The 19,948-nt window shown below is 46.9% G+C and overlaps 1 protein-coding gene across 2 annotated transcripts in view; it reads left to right on the forward strand.

Annotated features, from left to right (window-relative positions):
• LOC138511212 (long-chain-fatty-acid--CoA ligase ACSBG2-like) overlaps window positions 1-19,948 on the forward strand; it is a 791,265-nt gene that overhangs the window by 406,094 nt on the left and 365,223 nt on the right. Inside the window, exon 9 of one of the 2 annotated variants that reach the window (XM_069626739.1) lies at window positions 308-541. The exons of the other annotated variant lie outside the window; for it this stretch is intronic. Within the exon in view, the coding sequence (XP_069482840.1) occupies window positions 308-541 (234 nt within the window). The remainder of the gene's footprint in view (window positions 1-307; window positions 542-19,948) is intronic. 2 annotated transcript variants of the gene reach the window in all.

Below are 19,948 nucleotides of genomic sequence, written 5' to 3' on the forward strand. Positions count from 1 at the left end.
ACCCCTTTTTCGCTCTTATTCGTAAAAGAGCAGCAGTGCCATGGCTCGTCTAAACAATCTCACGCTTGTTGAAAGAAGCTTATTGTTCTTCCGTGGTATTAATCTGTCATGTGATTGATTTTTCCTTTGAACATTAGCAATTTATATTTTGTCCTATCAACAACGCTAATGTAGATAGTTATTTCTGTTCCCATTAGTCCATATAATTGCAACTGGCTTTCTAACCTTAGAGTGCGCTGATGCCCTTCGGGGCCTGGTCTGTGCTATGTAAAACTGCATTAATACATGAATGAATTCTCTGTTGCAGAATCAATTCCACACCATGGGGTTATGCACTGGCTGACAGTCTGGTCTTCCAGAGGGTCAAGACTGCCTTGGGACTGGACCGCTGCTCCACCTGTCTGACTGGTGCAGCCCCGATTAGCCGGGACACCATAGAGTACTTCCTGAGCCTGGACATCCCCCTCTTGGTGGGCTACGGAATGAGTGAATGTGCAGGGCCACACACCGTATCGCTCCATGAGGCCTTCCGCACCAGCAGGTCAGTGTTCCCGGCCTGTTACTGCGACAGCATCTGCATGCTCCTAAAGCATGCACACCATGAGGTCACTGCCCATCTGTTTCACCGACTCTGCTCATAGCCTGTACAGCTGCATGCACCTCAAGCATGCACATCATGAGGTCACTGTCCATCTGTTTCTGAGGTCACTGTCCATCTGTTTCACCGACTCCGCTCATAACCTGTACAGCTGCATGCACCTCAAGCATGCACATCATGAGGTCACTGTCCATCTGTATCACTGACTTCGCTCATAGCCTGTACAGCTGCATGCACCACAAGCATGCACATCATGAGGTCACTGCCCATCTGTTTCACCGACTCCGCTCAAAGCCTGTACAGCTGCATACACCTAAAGTATGCCCACCATGAGGTCACTGTCCATCTGTTTCACCGACTCCACTCATAGCCCGTACAGCTGCATGCACCTAAAGCATAGCCACCATGAGATCACGGTCCATCTGTTTCACTGACTCCGCTCATAGCCTGTACAGCTGCATGCACCTCAAGCATGCACATCATGAGGTCACTGCCCATCTGTTTCACCGACTCCGCTCATAGCCCGTACAGCTGCATGCGCCTAAAGCATAGCCACCATGAGATCACTGTCCATCTGTTTCACTGACTCCGCTCATAGCCTGTACAGCTGCATGCACATCAAGCATGCACATCATGAGGTCACTGTCCATCTGTTTCACTGACTCCGCTCACAGCCCGTACAGCTGCATGCACCTAAAGCATGCACACCATGAGGTCACTGTCCATCTGTTTCACCGACTCCGCTCATAGCCTGTACAGCTGCATCCACCTAAAGCGTGCACATCATGAGGTCACTGTCCATCTGTTTCTGAGGTCACTGTCCATCTGTTTCACTGACTCCGCTCCTAGCCTGTACAGCTGCATGCACCTAAAGCATACACATCATGAGGTTACTGTCCATTTGTTTCTGAGGTTACTGTCCATCTGTTTTACTGACTCCGCTCATAGCCTGTACAGCTGCATGCACCTAAAGTGTGCAAACCATGAGGTTACTGTCCATCTGTTTCACCGACTCCGCTTATAGCCTGTACCGCTGCATGTACCCCATGATGCCAATGTGGGTCTGTTATTCTTTCTGTGACATTGCTATCCATCAGTGCCTGTCATAGAATGCCTGTTTACAGTCTGCATCCCTGATCAACATTACACTGGTGTTCAGGTGCTGAAGCAAGTGCACTGCATGAATGGTGTTCAGGTGCCGAAGCAAGTGCACTGCATGAATGGTGTTCAGGTGCCGAAGAAAGTGCACTGCATGAATGGTGTTCAGGTGCTGAAGCAAGTGCACTGCATGAATAGTGTTCAGGTGCTGAAGCAAGTGCACTGCATGAATGGTGTTCAGGTGCCAAAGAAAGTGCACTGCCTGAATGGTGTTCAGGTGCCGAAGCAATTGCACTGCATGAATGGTGTCACTGCATGAATGGTGTTCAGGTGCTGAAGCAATTGCACTGCATGAATGGTGTTCAGGTGCCGAAGCAAGTGCACTGCATGAATGGTGTTCAGGTGCCGAAGCATTTGCACTGCATGAATGGTGTTCAGGTGCCGAAGCAAGTGCACTGCATGAATGGTGTTCAGGTGCCGAAGAAAGTGCACTGCGTGAATGGTGTTCAGGTACTGAAGCAAGTGCACTGCATGAATGGTGTTCAGGTGCCGAAGCAAGTGCACTGCCTGAATGGTGTTCAGGTGCCGTGCATGAATGGTGTTCAGGTGCTGAAGCAATTGCACTGCATGAATGGTGTCACTGCATGAATGGTGGTCAGGTGCTGAAGCAATTGCACTGCATGAATGGTGTCACTGCCTGAATGGTGGTCAGGCAAAAACAAAGAGGTGATGGCTGGAAGGTTTAGACTGAATCTTAACCACTGGCATTGCTCGGGGCAACCCTCCAGACCATCGTTCTTCGCCTGCCAAGCCATTACAGAAGGGGAAAGACCATATGCAAATCAGGCTTGGCCCCACCCCAAAAGGGGCAGTCCAGCCCGAACTGCTAGGTCACATCCCTTCTGCACGAGACCACAAGCATCCCCAAACATGTTTCGCCCTTGTTGGGGCTCATCAGTGAGGAGTAGCTTGGGTCTCTAGGCCCAGCAGGCACGGGACCCACGTCTGGGCATACCCGTCCCACTCGGGGTGACAAAGCAAAAACAAAGAGGTGATGGCTGGAAGGTTTAGACTGAATCTTAACCACTGGCATTGCTCGGGGCAACCCTCCAGACCATCGTTCTTCGCCTGCCAAGCCATTACAGAAGGGGAAAGACCATATGCAAATCAGGCTTGGCCCCACCCCAAAAGGGGCAGTCCAGCCCGAACTGCTAGGTCACATCCCTTCTGCACGAGACCACAAGCATCCCCAAACATGTTTCGCCCTTGTTGGGGCTCATCAGTGAGGAGTAGCTTGGGTCTCTAGGCCCAGCAGGCACGGGACCCACCTCTGGGCATACCCGTCCCACTCGGGGTGACAAAGCAAAAACAAAGAGGTGATGGCTGGAAGGTTTAGACTGAATCTTAACCACTGGCATTGCTCGGGGCCTGTACAGCTGCATGCACCTAAAGTGTGCAAACCATGAGGTTACTGTCCATCTGTTTCACCGACTCCGCTTATAGCCTGTACCGCTGCATGTACCCCATGATGCCAATGTGGGTCTGTTATTCTTTCTGTGACATTGCTATCCATCAGTGCCTGTCATAGAATGCCTGTTTACAGTCTGCATCCCTGATCAACATTACACTGGTGTTCAGGTGCTGAAGCAAGTGCACTGCATGAATGGTGTTCAGGTGCCGAAGCAAGTGCACTGCATGAATGGTGTTCAGGTGCCGAAGAAAGTGCACTGCATGAATGGTGTTCAGGTGCTGAAGCAAGTGCACTGCATGAATGGTGTTCAGGTGCCGAAGCAAGTGCACTGCCTGAATGGTGTTCAGGTGCCGTGCATGAATGGTGTTCAGGTGCTGAAGCAATTGCACTGCATGAATGGTGTCACTGCATGAATGGTGGTCAGGTGCTGAAGCAATTGCACTGCATGAATGGTGTCACTGCCTGAATGGTGGTCAGGTGCTGAAGCAATTGCACTGCATGAATGGTGTCACTGCATGAATGGTGTTCAGGTGCTGACTCTGTGTCGTTTATAAAATGCTCCCCCTGAAGACCAGTCCCATCACATGTAAATACACTGTTAAAAACAACCAATATTAGCAATGCATGTAAGAAATGTACTGCAGGACACAGGCATCGGGCATGTATTCACTGTGAAAGAAACTCCTTTCTTGGCTCCCATTCAAGTCAGTTGTGTTGGTGAGCCTTTATGATAGTAGTCCTTGGACAGTCTGTTTGTCTGCCAAAGATCTGGAAGGGTGTGTAGCGATGAGTCCACTCTCCAGGTCTCCCGGGGCTGGGAGGTGAGGCAACAGATGTGAGACAGAAAGAAGAGCAGCATGCATTCAAGGTTAAGAATAAAAGCACGTAAGAGCATGTCCATTGTCTGCTAACCGAATTTGGAATCCCTCCTCCCCTAGCACTTTGGATGAACTGAATGAAAGTGGGTCGTCTGCAGCAATTTTTAATATCCCGGAGACCTTACTGCGGGAGCTTATTAATGAAGTGCTTAGCTATTATGCAAGTCTATGCAAAAAGGACAAAGGGGTTAATAAAAGTGAGCCACTGATGGCGAAAATGGAACACCAATTCCATTTATGCAGTAACCGAATGATCTGGTAGGTATCCATTACATATCGTACAGCACCTATCGCTGGTTGTTGACTTCTATGACCGAGTCAAATAGGGCCATAATAATGAGAGTCACAGTACTTGGTAAATTTGCAGCAAACCGTACCTCAAGGCGTAAATTAACATTCCTAATCGGATTATAATGTCCTGATGATGCATTATCGGGTCTCAAATCAAAAGCCAGCAAGGTGTAGCCACCATCGTAGTCGTCACGTGGTATCACAAATCCTTTATCGCGCATGTGCTTGCCGCTGATGGAGACTAGGCCCAGATACTCCCTAATTGTATTTTTCTGTTGAAAATTAGGGCTGTAGGCTTTGGCGGGTATGACGACCCCATCCTTAAAAAGAGCGGTGTAGTTAATGTTGTAATCTTTAAAATTAAAAGGATTGCTTGCGTAATCCCCTGAAAAAGCGGTGTTATCCACAAAGCCAATAACGATTATTTTAGGTAGCTGTCCCAAGAATAAGTTATCTTGACTGGCAACACGGCTGCCCGCTGGTACACTGAAGATTTTCAAGGAGGTCCTCTCCACAGGTTATTTCAAGTTAGATACTTGTAGACCGTCAGCATGCGCGAGTCTGACCATCGGTGACACATCGACCCTTTTAATGAATAAACTTGCTGATACTATTACCAGTTTGTAGGCTTCTGCATCGTCACTGTTCAGACAGAAAGCATCTTTATTTCGAGAGAGTTTAATTTTCAGATCAACACCATTCACCATCAGCTTCTCCTGGACAAAAAGATCTGCATGTAGACGCCCTAGTAAATCAAAGTTTCTGCTACCTGTCGCATACGCTGATCTCTTTATAAAGCCCTTGTTGTTTCCATCTAGAGCATAATCCTCCATATGCCCCGCCGTGTCCTTATAAAAAAGCCTTGCAGTGAGCTGGGTATCCAAAGTGTCATTACTGTAGTTCAGAATGCTTTCTACATACGCTCTATAGGCATACATATTGTCACTCTATGTAATCATGCGATCACCTAGAGTGATGTCCCCCTGGTTGAAAAGGGTGGCCACCGGATATACAATCGTGGCCACCTTTGTTGCTGCTCCGATAGCCGTCCCATACTCTTTTGGTATTCTGCAGGTTAGGTAGAGTACGGTGTCATTCAAATCCTGGTACATCTCTGTTGAGCGGATATGTAAAACTCGATGGGGGTTAATGGTGATAGTGCCGCTAGGGGCGCAACTTCCATGAAAAAACTGTTTTCAATGCTCGTCTGTGTCGGGGGCACGACAAACAGATCTAGTTCCAATTTCACACATTCCCCCGTGGCACAGTGGATAAAGGCCATCTTTTAGAAAATATTGATGTTGGGTCTGTTTTTATTTCGCTTGACCCGTCTGTTCTTTGACGTGCGTTTTCTCTTCTGAGCGGCTTTAGTTGTTCTTCATTTTTTATGTGGCTTCGGAGGCCCCCGACTGCGAGAAGCTCGCCTTTTTCTTTTTGCAGGGCTTTTACCCAGGTAAACCAGACCAGAGCCCTCTTGTGCTGGTTGGTTGAAACCATTTGCGATGTAGGTTGTTGCAGTAGTCACCACATCCTTAGCAATGTGTGTAGCAGATGTTTTCATGTGCGGCTTAGCTAATTCAAACCCTTTGCTCAGGAAGGGCATGGCTCTCCGAAAAAGACTTCTGAAAATATTGCATAGACCCTCACCATACATCACAGGCACATCTTGGAAGTAGGGTTGATTTCCATAACCGGCCTGTCTGTGGTAATAATCCCTATAAGTGTACGGCTCCCCGTAATTCTTCATGATCACCATGTTCTAATTGTCTCTCTCACGTCTAGGGCGCACGTGTAGTTTCACCAGGACCTTCCCGTATTTAAATGAGACCAGATCACCCTGATTGTCCCTTATATGGATGTTGATGGTGTCAAAATGACACTTAGGGCCTCATTACACGGAAGGCGGTGAGCCATGGCGCTATTAGCGCCATGGCTCATGCCGGTAAAATACCGGCACCGCCTTGGCAGAAAGGGGATTTACCGCCCCATTCCAAGGTTGGAGGGGCGGTAAATCCCCCTTCCGCCATTGCCCTTCCCCATTCCCATTTCTGCCCCATAGGGCTCTATGGGAATGGGGAAGGTGCTAATTACGGCACCGCAATTTTGCGGTGCCGTAATTAGCTCCAAGGTCCCTTAGCGGGTTGGATTTTAACGCCTGCAAAAAGCAGGCGTTAAATCCCCCAACCCGCTAAGGGACCTCGTAGTAAGGCGGTAGGGATTTACCGGTACCGGTATTTTACCGGTACCGGTAAATCCCTAACGCCATCCGTGTAATGAGGCCCTTAGAAACTGGAAAATAATCAGGCTTCATGTATTGCATATTAACAATGCCGTTATTTTCACCCTTGACTTGTGCGGTCCGCATCAGGGGGGCGTATGAGTCACCAACCCTTTGGTATTCTGCATGTGTTTTGTCTGTATTTTTAGTATTATTTTTTATATGCTGAATGTTCCCCAACATTATCGAAAGTTTCCTGCTACATATAAACTCCACGGTAAGATCGGGTGATCTTAAAAATACTTTCCGGCATGCGTTATTTAGAAACAGATGTATATCTGCATAGCGGTCAAGACTTGCAATTGATTTGTTGATAGTATCTAGCAGCGCTGTATTGTGGGTTAGAAGCCGTGAGGAAACCCCACGTTTATCAATTCAGCAGGCTCTCCATGTCTGATTGTATACCAGGAATCTCTTTTGTCCAGGGTGTCCCACGTTGGGGGTACTGAATCTCCTTCAACCCCACTTCCCACTGACCTTGTAAATTAACAGGTTTAGGCAGCTTCTATTTCGTTTTTAGGGAATATATCTAAAGAGGCGTTGCTGGGCAAGGTGATATAAAAGCCTGTGTTTTCCATCTTCTTCTTCTTCTTCTTCTCAGGGAGCGTCTCTGTTTTTTAGATCCTCTAGAGATGCCGCGTTGACCCAACTGTTGAATTTCTCAGGCCATCCCTGCCATTTAACCAGATGCTGTTTCTTAGACCCCTTACCTTTACTTTGAATAATTTTCTCAACCCTATAAAGACTCTGGGGATCGTCGACCACCTTTTGTAATTCCTCTATGTAGAAATTACCGCTTATAACTTCACCAGCATAATCATTCAGCTGATATATGTATACCCACTCTTTCAAGGCTGCTTTTGCCACCATGAAAATTTCATCGGTAAAGGACTGTTGGTAGCCTTTTGTAAAGACACCTTTTAACTTGGATACTCGGACGTGGTCCCCTACGCGGAAGGCTGTTTTCTTGATCTTCTCCGATATCCGTCCAGCATAAGGGTTCGCCACAATGATGAGTTTTCCGAGGTTACAAAACTGGGAGGCATTTTGATAGACCGGTGGTAGCTGTATTTATACACATCGATAAAAGACTGTAAAATATCCACATAGCGTTGCGTATTATAGGCTGTGAAATATCTCCATAGTTTAGATTTCAGGGTTCTATTAAAACGTTCAACAACCGCTGCTTTAACCTCTGTTTGTTATAAAATGATGCACGCTGTGTTGATTTAGAAGGTTTTGGAGGGGCCTATTCAGAAATTCCTTACCGCTATCAGTAAATTTTACAGGTACGCGGCCCTTGCTGAAGATTGGCTTGAAGGCCGCAGCCACTCTTTCACCAGTTTTATCCCTCAAGGCTTCTGCAAATGCATATTTTGATAAAACATCTATCACCGTCGGAATGTACTGTGCACCATTGTTCTGCTTTTCAAAGTTAGAAACATCGACCAGGTCAGCCTGCCACTGCGTGTCTTCAGCTGCGACAATGGTCATTCTTCTTTGAAAACGTTTTCTAGCATGTTTATGGAGGGTATACGTCTCCTGGCCGGATAGCCATGTCTTAACAGCTCCCCGTGTGATGGGGTGTTTATCACGCTGCAATTTTCGATAAAGCGCATCAACACCTCCATAACTCCCAACACCACATTTATCATAATAGCTTTTATGCAATGCAATCTTGAACATGTGTTAGCTATTGAAGCACTACAAAAAATAACCAGACACAGGGTTGGTGTATGACTTTTTATTTTATTTTTCTTTATACTGGTTGGTATACATGTACAGGGTGTTGAACCGCTACCACCCCTGATATTTTATTGGACTCATCATATAACAAGCTATGTGTGGTTACCCCGCCTGTAACTCTGTAGACACCAGATACTCGTAGCATTTAACAGTTCATATAGTTCAGAGGCTTGTAAAATACAGCCATTAAGGCGTAGGAATCATGCTTACATTTCAGCCACGTGGTGTTTCAACACTGTTCTAGGACCCAGGTATAAAGAACCCAAGTTGTATCGGAATACAGAACCTTATTCATCACACACCAGCATCTTGATGATGTTACAGCTGTCACTTATACAGATTACACTTTCACAAATCTGCGCATATCGAAGTCTCAGTACATAAAAATGCCACAACAGGTGTGGGCTGTTTACAGCTATTCTCACCTTCAGCACAGCGTATAGAAGTTTGTCCCCACACATACGTGCAGGTGTCAGGTAGCGCTCCACACGTCCGGCTTGTCCTCCAGAAACGTCACCCTAGAAACAACAGTACACATATAAGGAACAGGATTATTGGATTTTCATCTTTTTAAACAATAAGCTTTCGCGTTACCGGACACCTCTGCGGGTTACTCCTGAGACTGTACAGGTGAGAAAAGTCTCTCTGCATTAAACGGGTTATATGGTTTCTAAAAATCACAGATCCTGCCAGGCGTAAAGATTTCATTTTTTTCTCAGGTTTGCAACATGTTTGAATTTCCAGGATTGTTTTTGTTAGCAGACCCCCCACACTCACATGTACACGCATACCCATGGTTTTATAAACACTTTTAGGCATCTGATAAACGTTATATGACTTCAACATCTGACATATCGCCCGTATTGCTACAGATTGATAATTCGGGAGTAAACAATCATGAGCATCCTGCGGAGGGTATGCGTATTTATGCCCTGCACACCAACAGTAATAGTCATGCTTCAAACACGTTTTCACAACCGATGCCGCAAAAGCTTGAACCATTACAGTCTCCAAAAGGGGTTATATTTTCATCTTCTTCCTCATCAGAACTTTCAAAAGTTTCAAAGTATTGCATTTCTTACACATATAACCGTCTGGGAATGCTGAACTTTCAATCTTTTTTGAACAGTACACGCAATAATAATTGATAGCGTCAAACGAGTTGTTCAGGCCCACAGTGCCGTTACGCTTGTCTGGCGTTTTCTGCATTTCAAAAAGAAAGAAGTGTGGCTCTTGAGCATGTGTTTTCAAAGGCTTTTCACACACACATACACACACACACACACACCGTCATACTTCATTAATTACCATAGTACACGTATCAGAACCAGCATCTTCCAGTATAGAGGAGCTAGTGACGTCCATAAACAACTTGTCTTCATCGGATGCTGTGTCTAACGTCGGGGTCATTGCGGCATCTGGAAAGAGTTTCTCTAAAACATTCAGATCCTCATACGGGGCCTCCTTAAGAGCCTTAACAGCCTCATCCATATCCACGTAGTCTGCATCGGTGTAGGAGTCATCTACACCGGAGTCAATGACCCCCGGCGGGTTCCACTCCCAAGATTCAACATATCAAAACGCTCACACATTGTATCCATAGCCGCTGTGTCATCAGGGTCCCCATCGACGGATAGTGCCGGTGTCGGCGGACTTTCAGGGCTGTAGTATTTTTGAAGGGTTTTCAAATCCTCGGCCTCTGTATTGTCCTTAGAGTAGTAGCTGTAGCGCTTCATAATTCTTGGTATTGAGGTCTTTTGAGTTTTCGTTTTTTTTCCAGGGCTTCAGGAACGGTTTGTGCATCCCCAATACTCATCTGAATATATACACCCTGCAAGCCACACGCCCTAAAGATGGATGCCTCTCAAACATCTCCACAAACCCCATCCTTCAAAACCCAACGCCACACTTCCAGGTCTTTGTAGGGGCCCCCACTGGGCCATCCCCGGTTGTCACCCACAAAGATCCGGAAGTGTGGCGCTGGGGTTTGTGGGGTTGGGGCATCCAGGGGAAGCCCCCTTGGGGCCCCTAGGGACTCCTGGCCTTGGGGGGCCTTCCTGCTAACCCCCATGATGTCACATCCGGTGGGACACCCCCGCTAACACACCTACATCACTTCCGGGGTGGGATTTTTCCCACGCGCAACTTCCGGGGGAAACTGTAGGGGGCCACGCCCTGGATATGACATCATAGGGACCGGATATCCCGCCCTAAAGGGGGCGTGAAAACCTGTCAAGGCTAGTTTGATGAGGAAAGGTATCATGCTTTACTACTCACAGTGAGCTGTGAGTCCAAGTCTCAAGAAATGTAAGCTACACATGAAACAGATTGGTGGTGTGGAAGCTTTGGCTGATATTCTTGTAGATCAACTCTACATGCCAATCTACCAGACATGCTCTGATGTATGAATCACTGGCTGTCAAAAAGAAACTCTTGAGGAGAACAGGTCTTGCCGAAAAGGCCCCATTGACTAAACTAGCTGGAGCCCTCTATCCACTGTTCCAGTTTGTCCAATCTAGCCATATAAAACAGTCTGGCAAATCTAGTACAGATGTTATGGAGGGGCTCAAGTGGTCCAGCAATGGCGCAGTATTTAATGGGGAAACCCCGGGCATCTCAGTATCCGATAAATCTAGCTCATGTACTCAATCGCTGTGCCATATAAGCCAGGACGCTCCTAAAAAGGTAAACTCAAAAAACTTGACAACGGCGTGTTCTACCCAAAATAAGAAAAAGGATGTTCATCTTGAACATAACTTATGCCCGAACCAATCGAGGCAACGGTCCAAGTAAACCTGAATGTTGATATTAATCTTGAACCCATGTTTGATAGCTCTCCTGAACAACTCTGCTCAGATCTGACGCTTCTGCGCAGACTGACCTAGGGACCATTTACGTTCCCATAGCATCTCATGCTGCGACAGTGGTTGGTGAGCATCAGCAAAACAGGGGGCATGGCACTTGGCGTCGTCCATCGCCAAAACCTGAATTGACACGAGGGGGGGGGGGGTAAAAACAAGGACAGTACCCTAAACAGAGCCCTTAGGGTCCAGAGTTTCTTTTGTGGTCATGATGCCTTCTTTCTTTCTTTCTTTCTTTCTTTCTTTCTTTCTTTCTTTCTTTCTTTCTTTCTTTCTTTCTTTCTTTTGTTCTTTTTTTACTTTATTTTATTGCGTCATATCAGTGCAAACATGTTACAGATGAACTGAAGACATTACAATATGGAAGTACCAGTATACATGTGATAAACAAGGGCCTCATTACGACCCAGGCGGAGGACCATGGTGCTATTAGCACCATGGTCCATGCCGGTGTCCGCCATGGCGGAATGGGGGATTACCACCCCATTCCGAGGTTGGTGGGGCGGTAATTCCCCATGCCGCCATGGCCCTTCCCCATTCCCATTTTTGCCCCATAGGGCTCAATGGGAATAGGGAAGGTGCTAACAACGGCACTGCAAATTGCCGTTAAGGTCGGGTTCCGCAAAGGGACCTCGTAATCGGGCGTTAAGGGTTTAACAGCGCTGACACCTTTGAGGCCTAATGGATCAGGGCGTGGACATTGGAGAAAAGTCACTTTCGGTTAGCAAGTCACATAGGTAATCCCTGAAAGAAGCCCATATGTCCTTGGGGCAGCTAGTCACCTGCATAGTGAGTATATATTGCTCTTCGCATTCATTGACAAATGTGAGCTCCCTTAGAAAGTCATCAATACAGGGGGCATTCGAGGCTTTCCAACATTTCAATATACAACGTTTTACAACAATACATGCCACATTAAATAGGCATCTGGTGGTTTCAGCTTCCTTACCGATATCCCCAAACAAGTATTTCAACGGGGATAATGTTGCTGGTATTGATGTAATCTTGTCAAGGATTTCTGCAACTGAACTCCAGAACGCTGTTATCAGAGGACATGCCTAGTACATATGGAAAGCGTTTGCAGATGGTCACATTTCGGACATTACACAGAGCAGTCCACTCCAAACTTTGCCAACTTGGCCTGTTTATAATGGATTGATTGAGAACCTTAAACTGAATTAAGCGTAAGCCAGCATTCAAAGACACAGTCTTGGTTAGTTGGCAGCATCTAAGCCATTGTTCCTCGCTCAGCATTATACCCAAGTCCATTCATTTCCCACCTTGTTATTATAGTGTTAAGAGTTCTGGAATGTGTGTCCACTAAGGCATATAGCCTGGAGATCACCTTCTTTGCCCCATTGGTTGCTGTTGTGGCCCGTATGCATTCATGTGTAGTGGGTTCTTTGGGAAATGTGGGCCATCTTGCAGAAAACGCAGCCCGCATGCAATGATGTTGAAGTTGTTTAAGCTGTCTACCCACAACAGTATCCACAAAATCACCCAGACTCACATAGGTACTTCCCGGGTACATGTCCCGTATTTTTAGCAGTTTTTTCTGGGTCCCATGTCATATGCAAAGTTTTATCGAAGGTGGCGGAAATACCAGGGAAGTGCGAGAGCGGAACCTCCGGGTCGTATCGAACAGCGACCCCAATTCTTCTGTATATTCTGAACCATGCATGAGCAGTAGTGCTGACGGGGTCGAACTTGCAGGGGTCTTTATGTCCCTGACTGAATATGACAGAACTAAGGTCAGTAGGAGAAGCAGCATGTTTCTCTATAGGGATTTGCGTGGCTGTGTCATCAGGGCGAACCAGTGTTTCGCGAATTGGGCATGTGCCATCAAGTAGTAAAGTTCGAAGTCTGGTGCCGCAATACCGCCACTTGAATATGGCTCCACCAGTTTGTCCCATTTCATTCTTGCAGCTCCTCCTGCCCATATAAATGAAGTGGCTAGTGATTATAACTTTGCGAAGAATGCTTTGCCCGGCCAGAGGGGGACGTTACCAAAATAGTACAGTAGTTTGGGGAGAATGACCATTTTGAGGAGTGCTACACGACCTAATAGAGAGATAGGGAGCTTGGTCAACAAGTGGAGTTAAGCTGTTAGTGTCTGTAAGAAATCTTCATAATTATCTGTATATAATGTATTTTTACCGCTGGACACGATAATGCCCAAGTAGCGGACTCGTATCGGAGACCACTTTAATCCACTAATATTGGATGGATATTTGGTGGCAGGAGTGAGAGGAAACTGCTCAGATTTGAAATGATTAATTTTGTACCCACAGTAGCGTGCAAAGTCATGTATGCCGGTCATGATGGGTTAGTAGCATGTCGGTTATGATGGGTTCCAGGTTTACCTCAGGGTCTCGAATATAAAGCAGAGTATCATCCGCGTAGAGTGATATTATATGAGGAGGGCCTGTCATTCTGATGCCTCTATGTGAGTGTTTCTTCCTAACAAATTCAGCCATGGGTTCAATTGTGAGAGCAAACAGAATGGAAGAGAAGGGGCAGCCCTGTCTGGTACCCCTGCCCAGGAGGAAAAGTGGATATAGAGTGTGGTTGGTGAGAACTCTGGCGCCCGGTTTAGTGTAGAGTAATCTGACGCATTTTACAAAGTACATCCCCAAGCCAAAGCATTCAAGCACCAAGAACAGATAGGCCCAGGAGACTGTGTCGAATGCTTTCTCGGCGTCAAGTTCAGCAACCGTTGCATGTGCTTTAGGACAGATCTGTGCCATTACCCCAAACAATCTCCAGAGGTTAAGGGCTGTGGATCTCATGGGGATAAAGCCCAACTGGTCAGGGTGTACCAGGCTGGGCATACATGCAGGGACGTCATTTCACCAAAACACCAGGGGTAGCAGAAGTGACATCACATGACCTTTGACCTTGGATGACATCACAGGAAGTGATGCCATTTGACCCCCCCACCTCGAAGTGACATCACAGGAAGAGATGGAACACAACCTTTCACCCCTTGACAAAACAGGAAGGGACCTCACATATTGTTCCTAAGTACCCTACGAGAAATATGGTTGCAATATCACTACAATGCAAATGTATCATTAATATCAGTGTGTATAGGAAAATATTACCAAATTACTGTGAATGCAAGTAAACGTTCAAGGCCAAATGATAATGATATGTTAATATATAGCACTTACGTGTAAACTCTTATACATACAATATCACCCAACCTGTTGGGGTTCTCATTTAACGACCTGAGAAGGGTGAAAGGCTGAGTTGAGGTGTTTACGAACAGGCTAAATCAGTGACTCACCACCTGAAGTGTGCCTGGAAATAAACCTTTATGAGTCTGGCAATTATTGGATAGAATTCCAGAATGACAAATTATGTGTTATTCCTATTCTTTCTTATTTGGCGTCACTGATCAAAGTGATACACTTGTGGAACCCTGTTTTTTTTGAGAGGCCTGAACAAGAAAGTCAGCCACTCCAGTAATAAAGAGCCACATGACACTGCCCACAGCCCAGGAGCTTACATTTAAAAATAAATAAAAAAAGGTAAACAAAAAGAAAGATTTAAAAAAAAAAATCTTTTTTTCTAGGGGTAGCAAGGGAGACCACAGGGGTAGCAAGGGAGAGCTCAGGGGTCACAATTGCGACCCCTGGCAACCCCCAAATGGCATCCCTGCATATATGTAAGGAGGCTAGTTGCAAGGATTTTGGCGAAAATGTTGGTGTCCGTGTTGATTAGGGAAAGGGGCCAATATGAGGACATGTCATGTACAGGGCGTCAGGGTTTCTGGAGCATTGTTATTATGGCTTCACGCATAGCATCTGGAAGTGTGCCCCATTCCATGGCCTCTTCCCACACCTTCAACAAGATTGAGGCTAATTTCTTATGATAAACTTTATTAAGTTCAGCACTGAGCCCATCAGAGCCTGGTGCCTTCCCGGATGTCAGTCTCTTGTTGGCATTCGTCAACCCCTCTAGAGTGATAGGCAAGTCCAATGTGGATCTGTTTACAGGGGATAGGACAAGGAGCTCAAGCCCACCCAGAAAATCAGATGTTTCCTCAGCAGATCGTTTGTCATGATTGGAGTACAGTGCTGTGAAAACTCTGTGAATGTGGCATTTATGTCTTCCTCTCGGTTCACCACTTCCCCCTGTGTCTTCTGGATGCTGGTTATTGGGTTACGTTAGCTTTCAGATTTCAGCATATTGGCCAAGGATTTACCTGCTTTATTGCCCTGCCCATATCTGCGGGCCCGGACTGGGGCATCCATGCACTGTACCTCTCTATCGGCCAATTTGTGAAACTCATCAAGTAATTTATGGATGTCCACAAGGGTGTCTTTATTGTGTGTGGTGCTATGGTTCTGCTCAAGTGCCAGCAGTTGAGATTCTGTCTGACCCAGTTCTTTACTAACTGATGTAAGTAGCCCGGTGGTTTTAGCCATAAGAATGCCATATACCCATAAGAATGCCACATACCCATACCTAAAATGTTTCCCACAGTGTCGCATAAGAGCTAACCGAGCCCTCATTAATCTAAAAAAACTCCACATGTAGGAATTCGCACACATTAGGATCTTTAAGGATAGCCGAGGGCATCCTCCAACGTTTAACTCATGGGGAGAAATTGCTGAGTTCAAGGTTCAAGGAGATCGGAGAAATATCTGAAAGTGTACGAGGGTGGATGTCCGATGCCGACACCGAATCTGAGCGGGAGGTGTAAAGGAGATAATAGTCTATGCGAGACTCAGTCATGGACTGTGGAGTAATATGTGTATTGTTTATGCGTCAGGTGGAGCATATGTCAGGCGTCTATTAGAGGTGCCTGTAGCATTATTTGCTACAAAGTGATGGCAGCCCTCGTGGGCTTACAGGGAGTAGTGGAGGATCTATCCAGTGTTATATCTAGGATAGTGTTAAGTCACCGCCCCACAGTACATCGAGCGAGGTAAGCATGTCCAGCACAGTACGATAGAACTCTGGATCATCCATATTCGGCCTGTATGTGTTGACCAGCACCGTGGGGCGGGCCACTATATCCCCCCACCCCAATACGAATCTTCCCATAGGGTCTATTTTACTGTCCCGGTATAGGAACCTCAATGATGGATGAATGAGGGTAAGAACCCCCCTTGAATGTGCAGAATATTCCATAAAGTATCAGAGTGACCCCCAATGTGTATTGAAATTGACATTTACATTTTTAAGTGCATGTGTTTCCTGGAGCATCAATATCTGTGGGTTATGTCTTGTCACATACGCATCGACTTTCCTAGCCTTACCATGGTTGTTAAGACCCTGAATATTCCAAGAGAGCAGCTTAACTGTTAACCCACCGCCCGAATGAATGCCTCGTGCCATTCATGATTATAAAGATCAACATTTGTGTCATATGTATAAATCGAAATAAGACTGTTCGTAGCAACATGACTCTCAGTTTTATAACTTTTAACACCCCCAACTGAACCCCATCTAATGCACGGGACCAACTTCTCAAACCCCACCCACACCATCAACCTAAACATGATGATGACATTCCCCCTCGAACTTGTGGAACCTTCCGGTGGTGCGTATGTTGCGGCCATGAACTGCCACAGCTGGACGCAACCAATCGGCATAATTTAACAGTTTAGTTCAGTGTCATCCAGACACCTCATCGTCCAACACATACAAAGGGTATTGTACTCAGCATCAGTCAATCAGCTGGATCTCTCCTTTCAGCTTCAGGCTGTGGGGGTCTGTTCTAATTGGAGCCACGTTCACATGGTGGTAGCGGGATTGAAGCTTCAATGTAATCCATTGCCGCCATCGGATGTTCGAAAAAGTGGGCTCTGCAGCCATGCTGTATCCGTAATGTCACCGGAAAGATCAACGCATATGGGACATGTCGCAGTCGAAGTTGTCTTTTAACTTATTCGTATGATCTCCTCTGAGCCTGTACCCCAGCGGCAAAGTCCGGGTAGATATGTATATTGTTTCCATCATGGCTTAGGGGCCCCATCTCTCTCACCAGCCTGAGGACTGAGTTGCTGTCTCTATAGTTGAGCAGTTTGGCAATGATGGTCCAGGGAGGAGCTCCAGGTTTCCGCACAGGGGCCAGTGTACGGTGGGCTCTTTCCACAAGGAAGTGGTCCGAGAAAGAAGGCGCACCAAAGAGGGATTTCAAGAGGGTCTCGACATGTATTCCCATGGGGCCCTTAGAGTAGGACTCTGCCACACCGACAATACAAATATTATTTCTCCGGGACCTGGATTCCAGCTCATCACATTTGCTTCGCATTTTTGCGAGTTCCCCTTTTAGCAGAGCAACGTCTCGGCTATTTTGACCAATTGCGTCTTCATTGGTGCTTATCCTGGCTTCTGCCTCTGTGACCCGGGTACTTTCCTTATCCATGCTTGCTTTAAGTGACCCAGTTGTGGATACAACATCCTCCAGCTTTACATTGACAGCTAGGAACCTGCTCTGCATGGTGGCAAGGAGTTGGTTGACTCTGGAGGTGCTTGTGGATGCGGTCAGGGGGTTACCAGCCGTCAATGCCATAGTTGTTGAGGTTTGACTGTTCTTAAACCAGTCCATTGGCCCTTTCTTTTTGGCACCAGAGCCTTTTGTCATTGTCAAGGTGGTATAGTGTTGGTGCTGTACTGCACACGATTGGGTGGGAAGGTTATGTTATATAAAGGATGATAGGCGCTCAGGCGTTGAATATCCCCACTCCCCACTGACCCTTCTGTGTGTATGTTATCTCCTCTTAGGAGTGTCTTCGCGCCCCTTCTATTGTGAATTATTTATGGTAAGTCCCCTCTGCAACTTCCTTCTTGTGGTGCTGTTGGCCGTCCAGCAATTAGATGTCAGGGGCCGGGACCCCAGCACCAACGTGGGCCACTATGTAGGAAGCAGGGTTAGCGTTGTCAGTGCAGTGTCTATAGTATTAGCCAAAATAGGGGGGGGGCTCAGCGTAGATTAGATGATCCACCACCGTACCTGTGTGGTTTACTTAGGCAATGATGTCTGCAGCATGTGTGGCCACACCTGGGTCAGCTACGGCTCTTCTATCGGACGTAGATACCTTGAGCCTCCCTGTCAAGTTTGACACAATTCGGCACCCTAGTATACAAAGAAGCTTTGTGTTACGGATGCCAGCCCGGCCCAGGCAGCTTATTGTGTTGTGTACCTCCTCTTCCTGTGTGCTCAGTTTGAAAGAATGGACTGTGCTCTCCCACATATAGAAGTATTATCTGTGCCTCTGGAGGATATGTCCAAAACATATAGTGTTACGAGTGGTAGATCAAGTTTAATATAAACCAGGCACGGCAGCTTTAATAAGCAACGCGAGAAGGAGCAATAACCGCCTTAAACATGGGCGGCTCACTTGGCCAGTTGACCCCCTAGTCTGCAGATCCACGTATTGGCCCAGATGGCTGCTCTCCCCCGCCCCGCTGCGTACTCAATGTCAGCATGTGTCTTAGTCGAGCGGATCCTACTCCCGCTCACATACAAAGGATGAATGGCATCGTGCCGCGTAATATCGCAGAATGTCAGCACCAGCCCGGATTAAGGTACGTGTCGTCTAGCGGGCTTCAGCAGTAAGTTTCTCTCGTTGTCCCCAGTTCAGGGATCAGGATAGATTGTGGCCTCCCAAGTATAGGCCCATACATATATTAAGTTAGATGTCTTCCCTCGTAAACGGGGTGTTCAGTTATCTCCTTCTTATCAGCTAGAGTTCTGAACAGGGGCTATGGTAGAAGAGAGGACAAAGTTTAAGGCCATGATACTTGTACACAGGTGCCTGTTTGGAAAAGCCCCCATCTATCTTAAAAATAGATTCGACAGTTACGGTCGGTGGGTAAAAGCTTGCACACAGTGCCAAAATATAAGTTAAAGACAGGTTTGGGCAGATCCTTTGTAGTAATGGCAGCACAGCAGTGGAATAGACACCCGTTGGAGCTTAGATCGGAAGACAACCATCTGACTTTCAGAAAAAATTTGAAGACCCACCTGTTTAGGTGAACAGTGACCTGTTTCCTAGCGGCAACTTGAGACTAAGAACATATAACGAAGAGGGAAGCATCACTTCATCATAGTTTGTGTCGTGTGTTAAAGTGCCCTGATGCCTGCGGGCTGCTGGCGCTTTATAAGCTGACATACATATGTAGGGAGATTTAGTGTAATGTGTGGGTTGGCCTACCAAATATCTGATACCGACCTCCTTCCCGTTGAGAGGATTTAGGCTAGGCCGTGTATCTCAGGGTTTCCACCACAGGCCGCAGTCCTCCGTGCCTCGTGTTGTGTTGGGTATGTGACAGCAGCAGGTCCAGTACGCACAGTATGTCTGACTCCGTGGCAGTACGTAACAGATCGATCTTCAAAGAACATGTGTCTGAGAACCCAATGTCCGCCTTCCTCATCTACTACGGGTCACCTCCTGGCCGCGATGTACTCTGGGTCCAGGCCTGCATTGGGAGTGGGAGGGTCCCACGTAGGCAAGATGGACGGTAGCACCCGGAATCTATTCTCCCTTCGACCGCTGCCCTAGCGGATCCTACGATCAAATGGGCACTCTGCAAGGGCCCGTTGTTATGGCCATGGCTGGTCTCAAGATGGCCTGGTGGTCAGCGACTGGCCGTTCGTCATGGTGTGGCCCAACGCCACATGTGCCCGCCACTCTCGATGTCACTCACAGCGGATAGCAGGCTGCAGGATCGCCTCAGCAGGGTTAAATTTGTGCTTGCTTCTACAGG

This window comes from Ambystoma mexicanum, chromosome 6p (genome assembly GCF_040938575.1).
Source record: "Ambystoma mexicanum isolate Mex_15411 chromosome 6p, UKY_AmexF1_1, whole genome shotgun sequence".
Lineage (NCBI taxonomy): Eukaryota > Metazoa > Chordata > Amphibia > Caudata > Ambystomatidae > Ambystoma > Ambystoma mexicanum.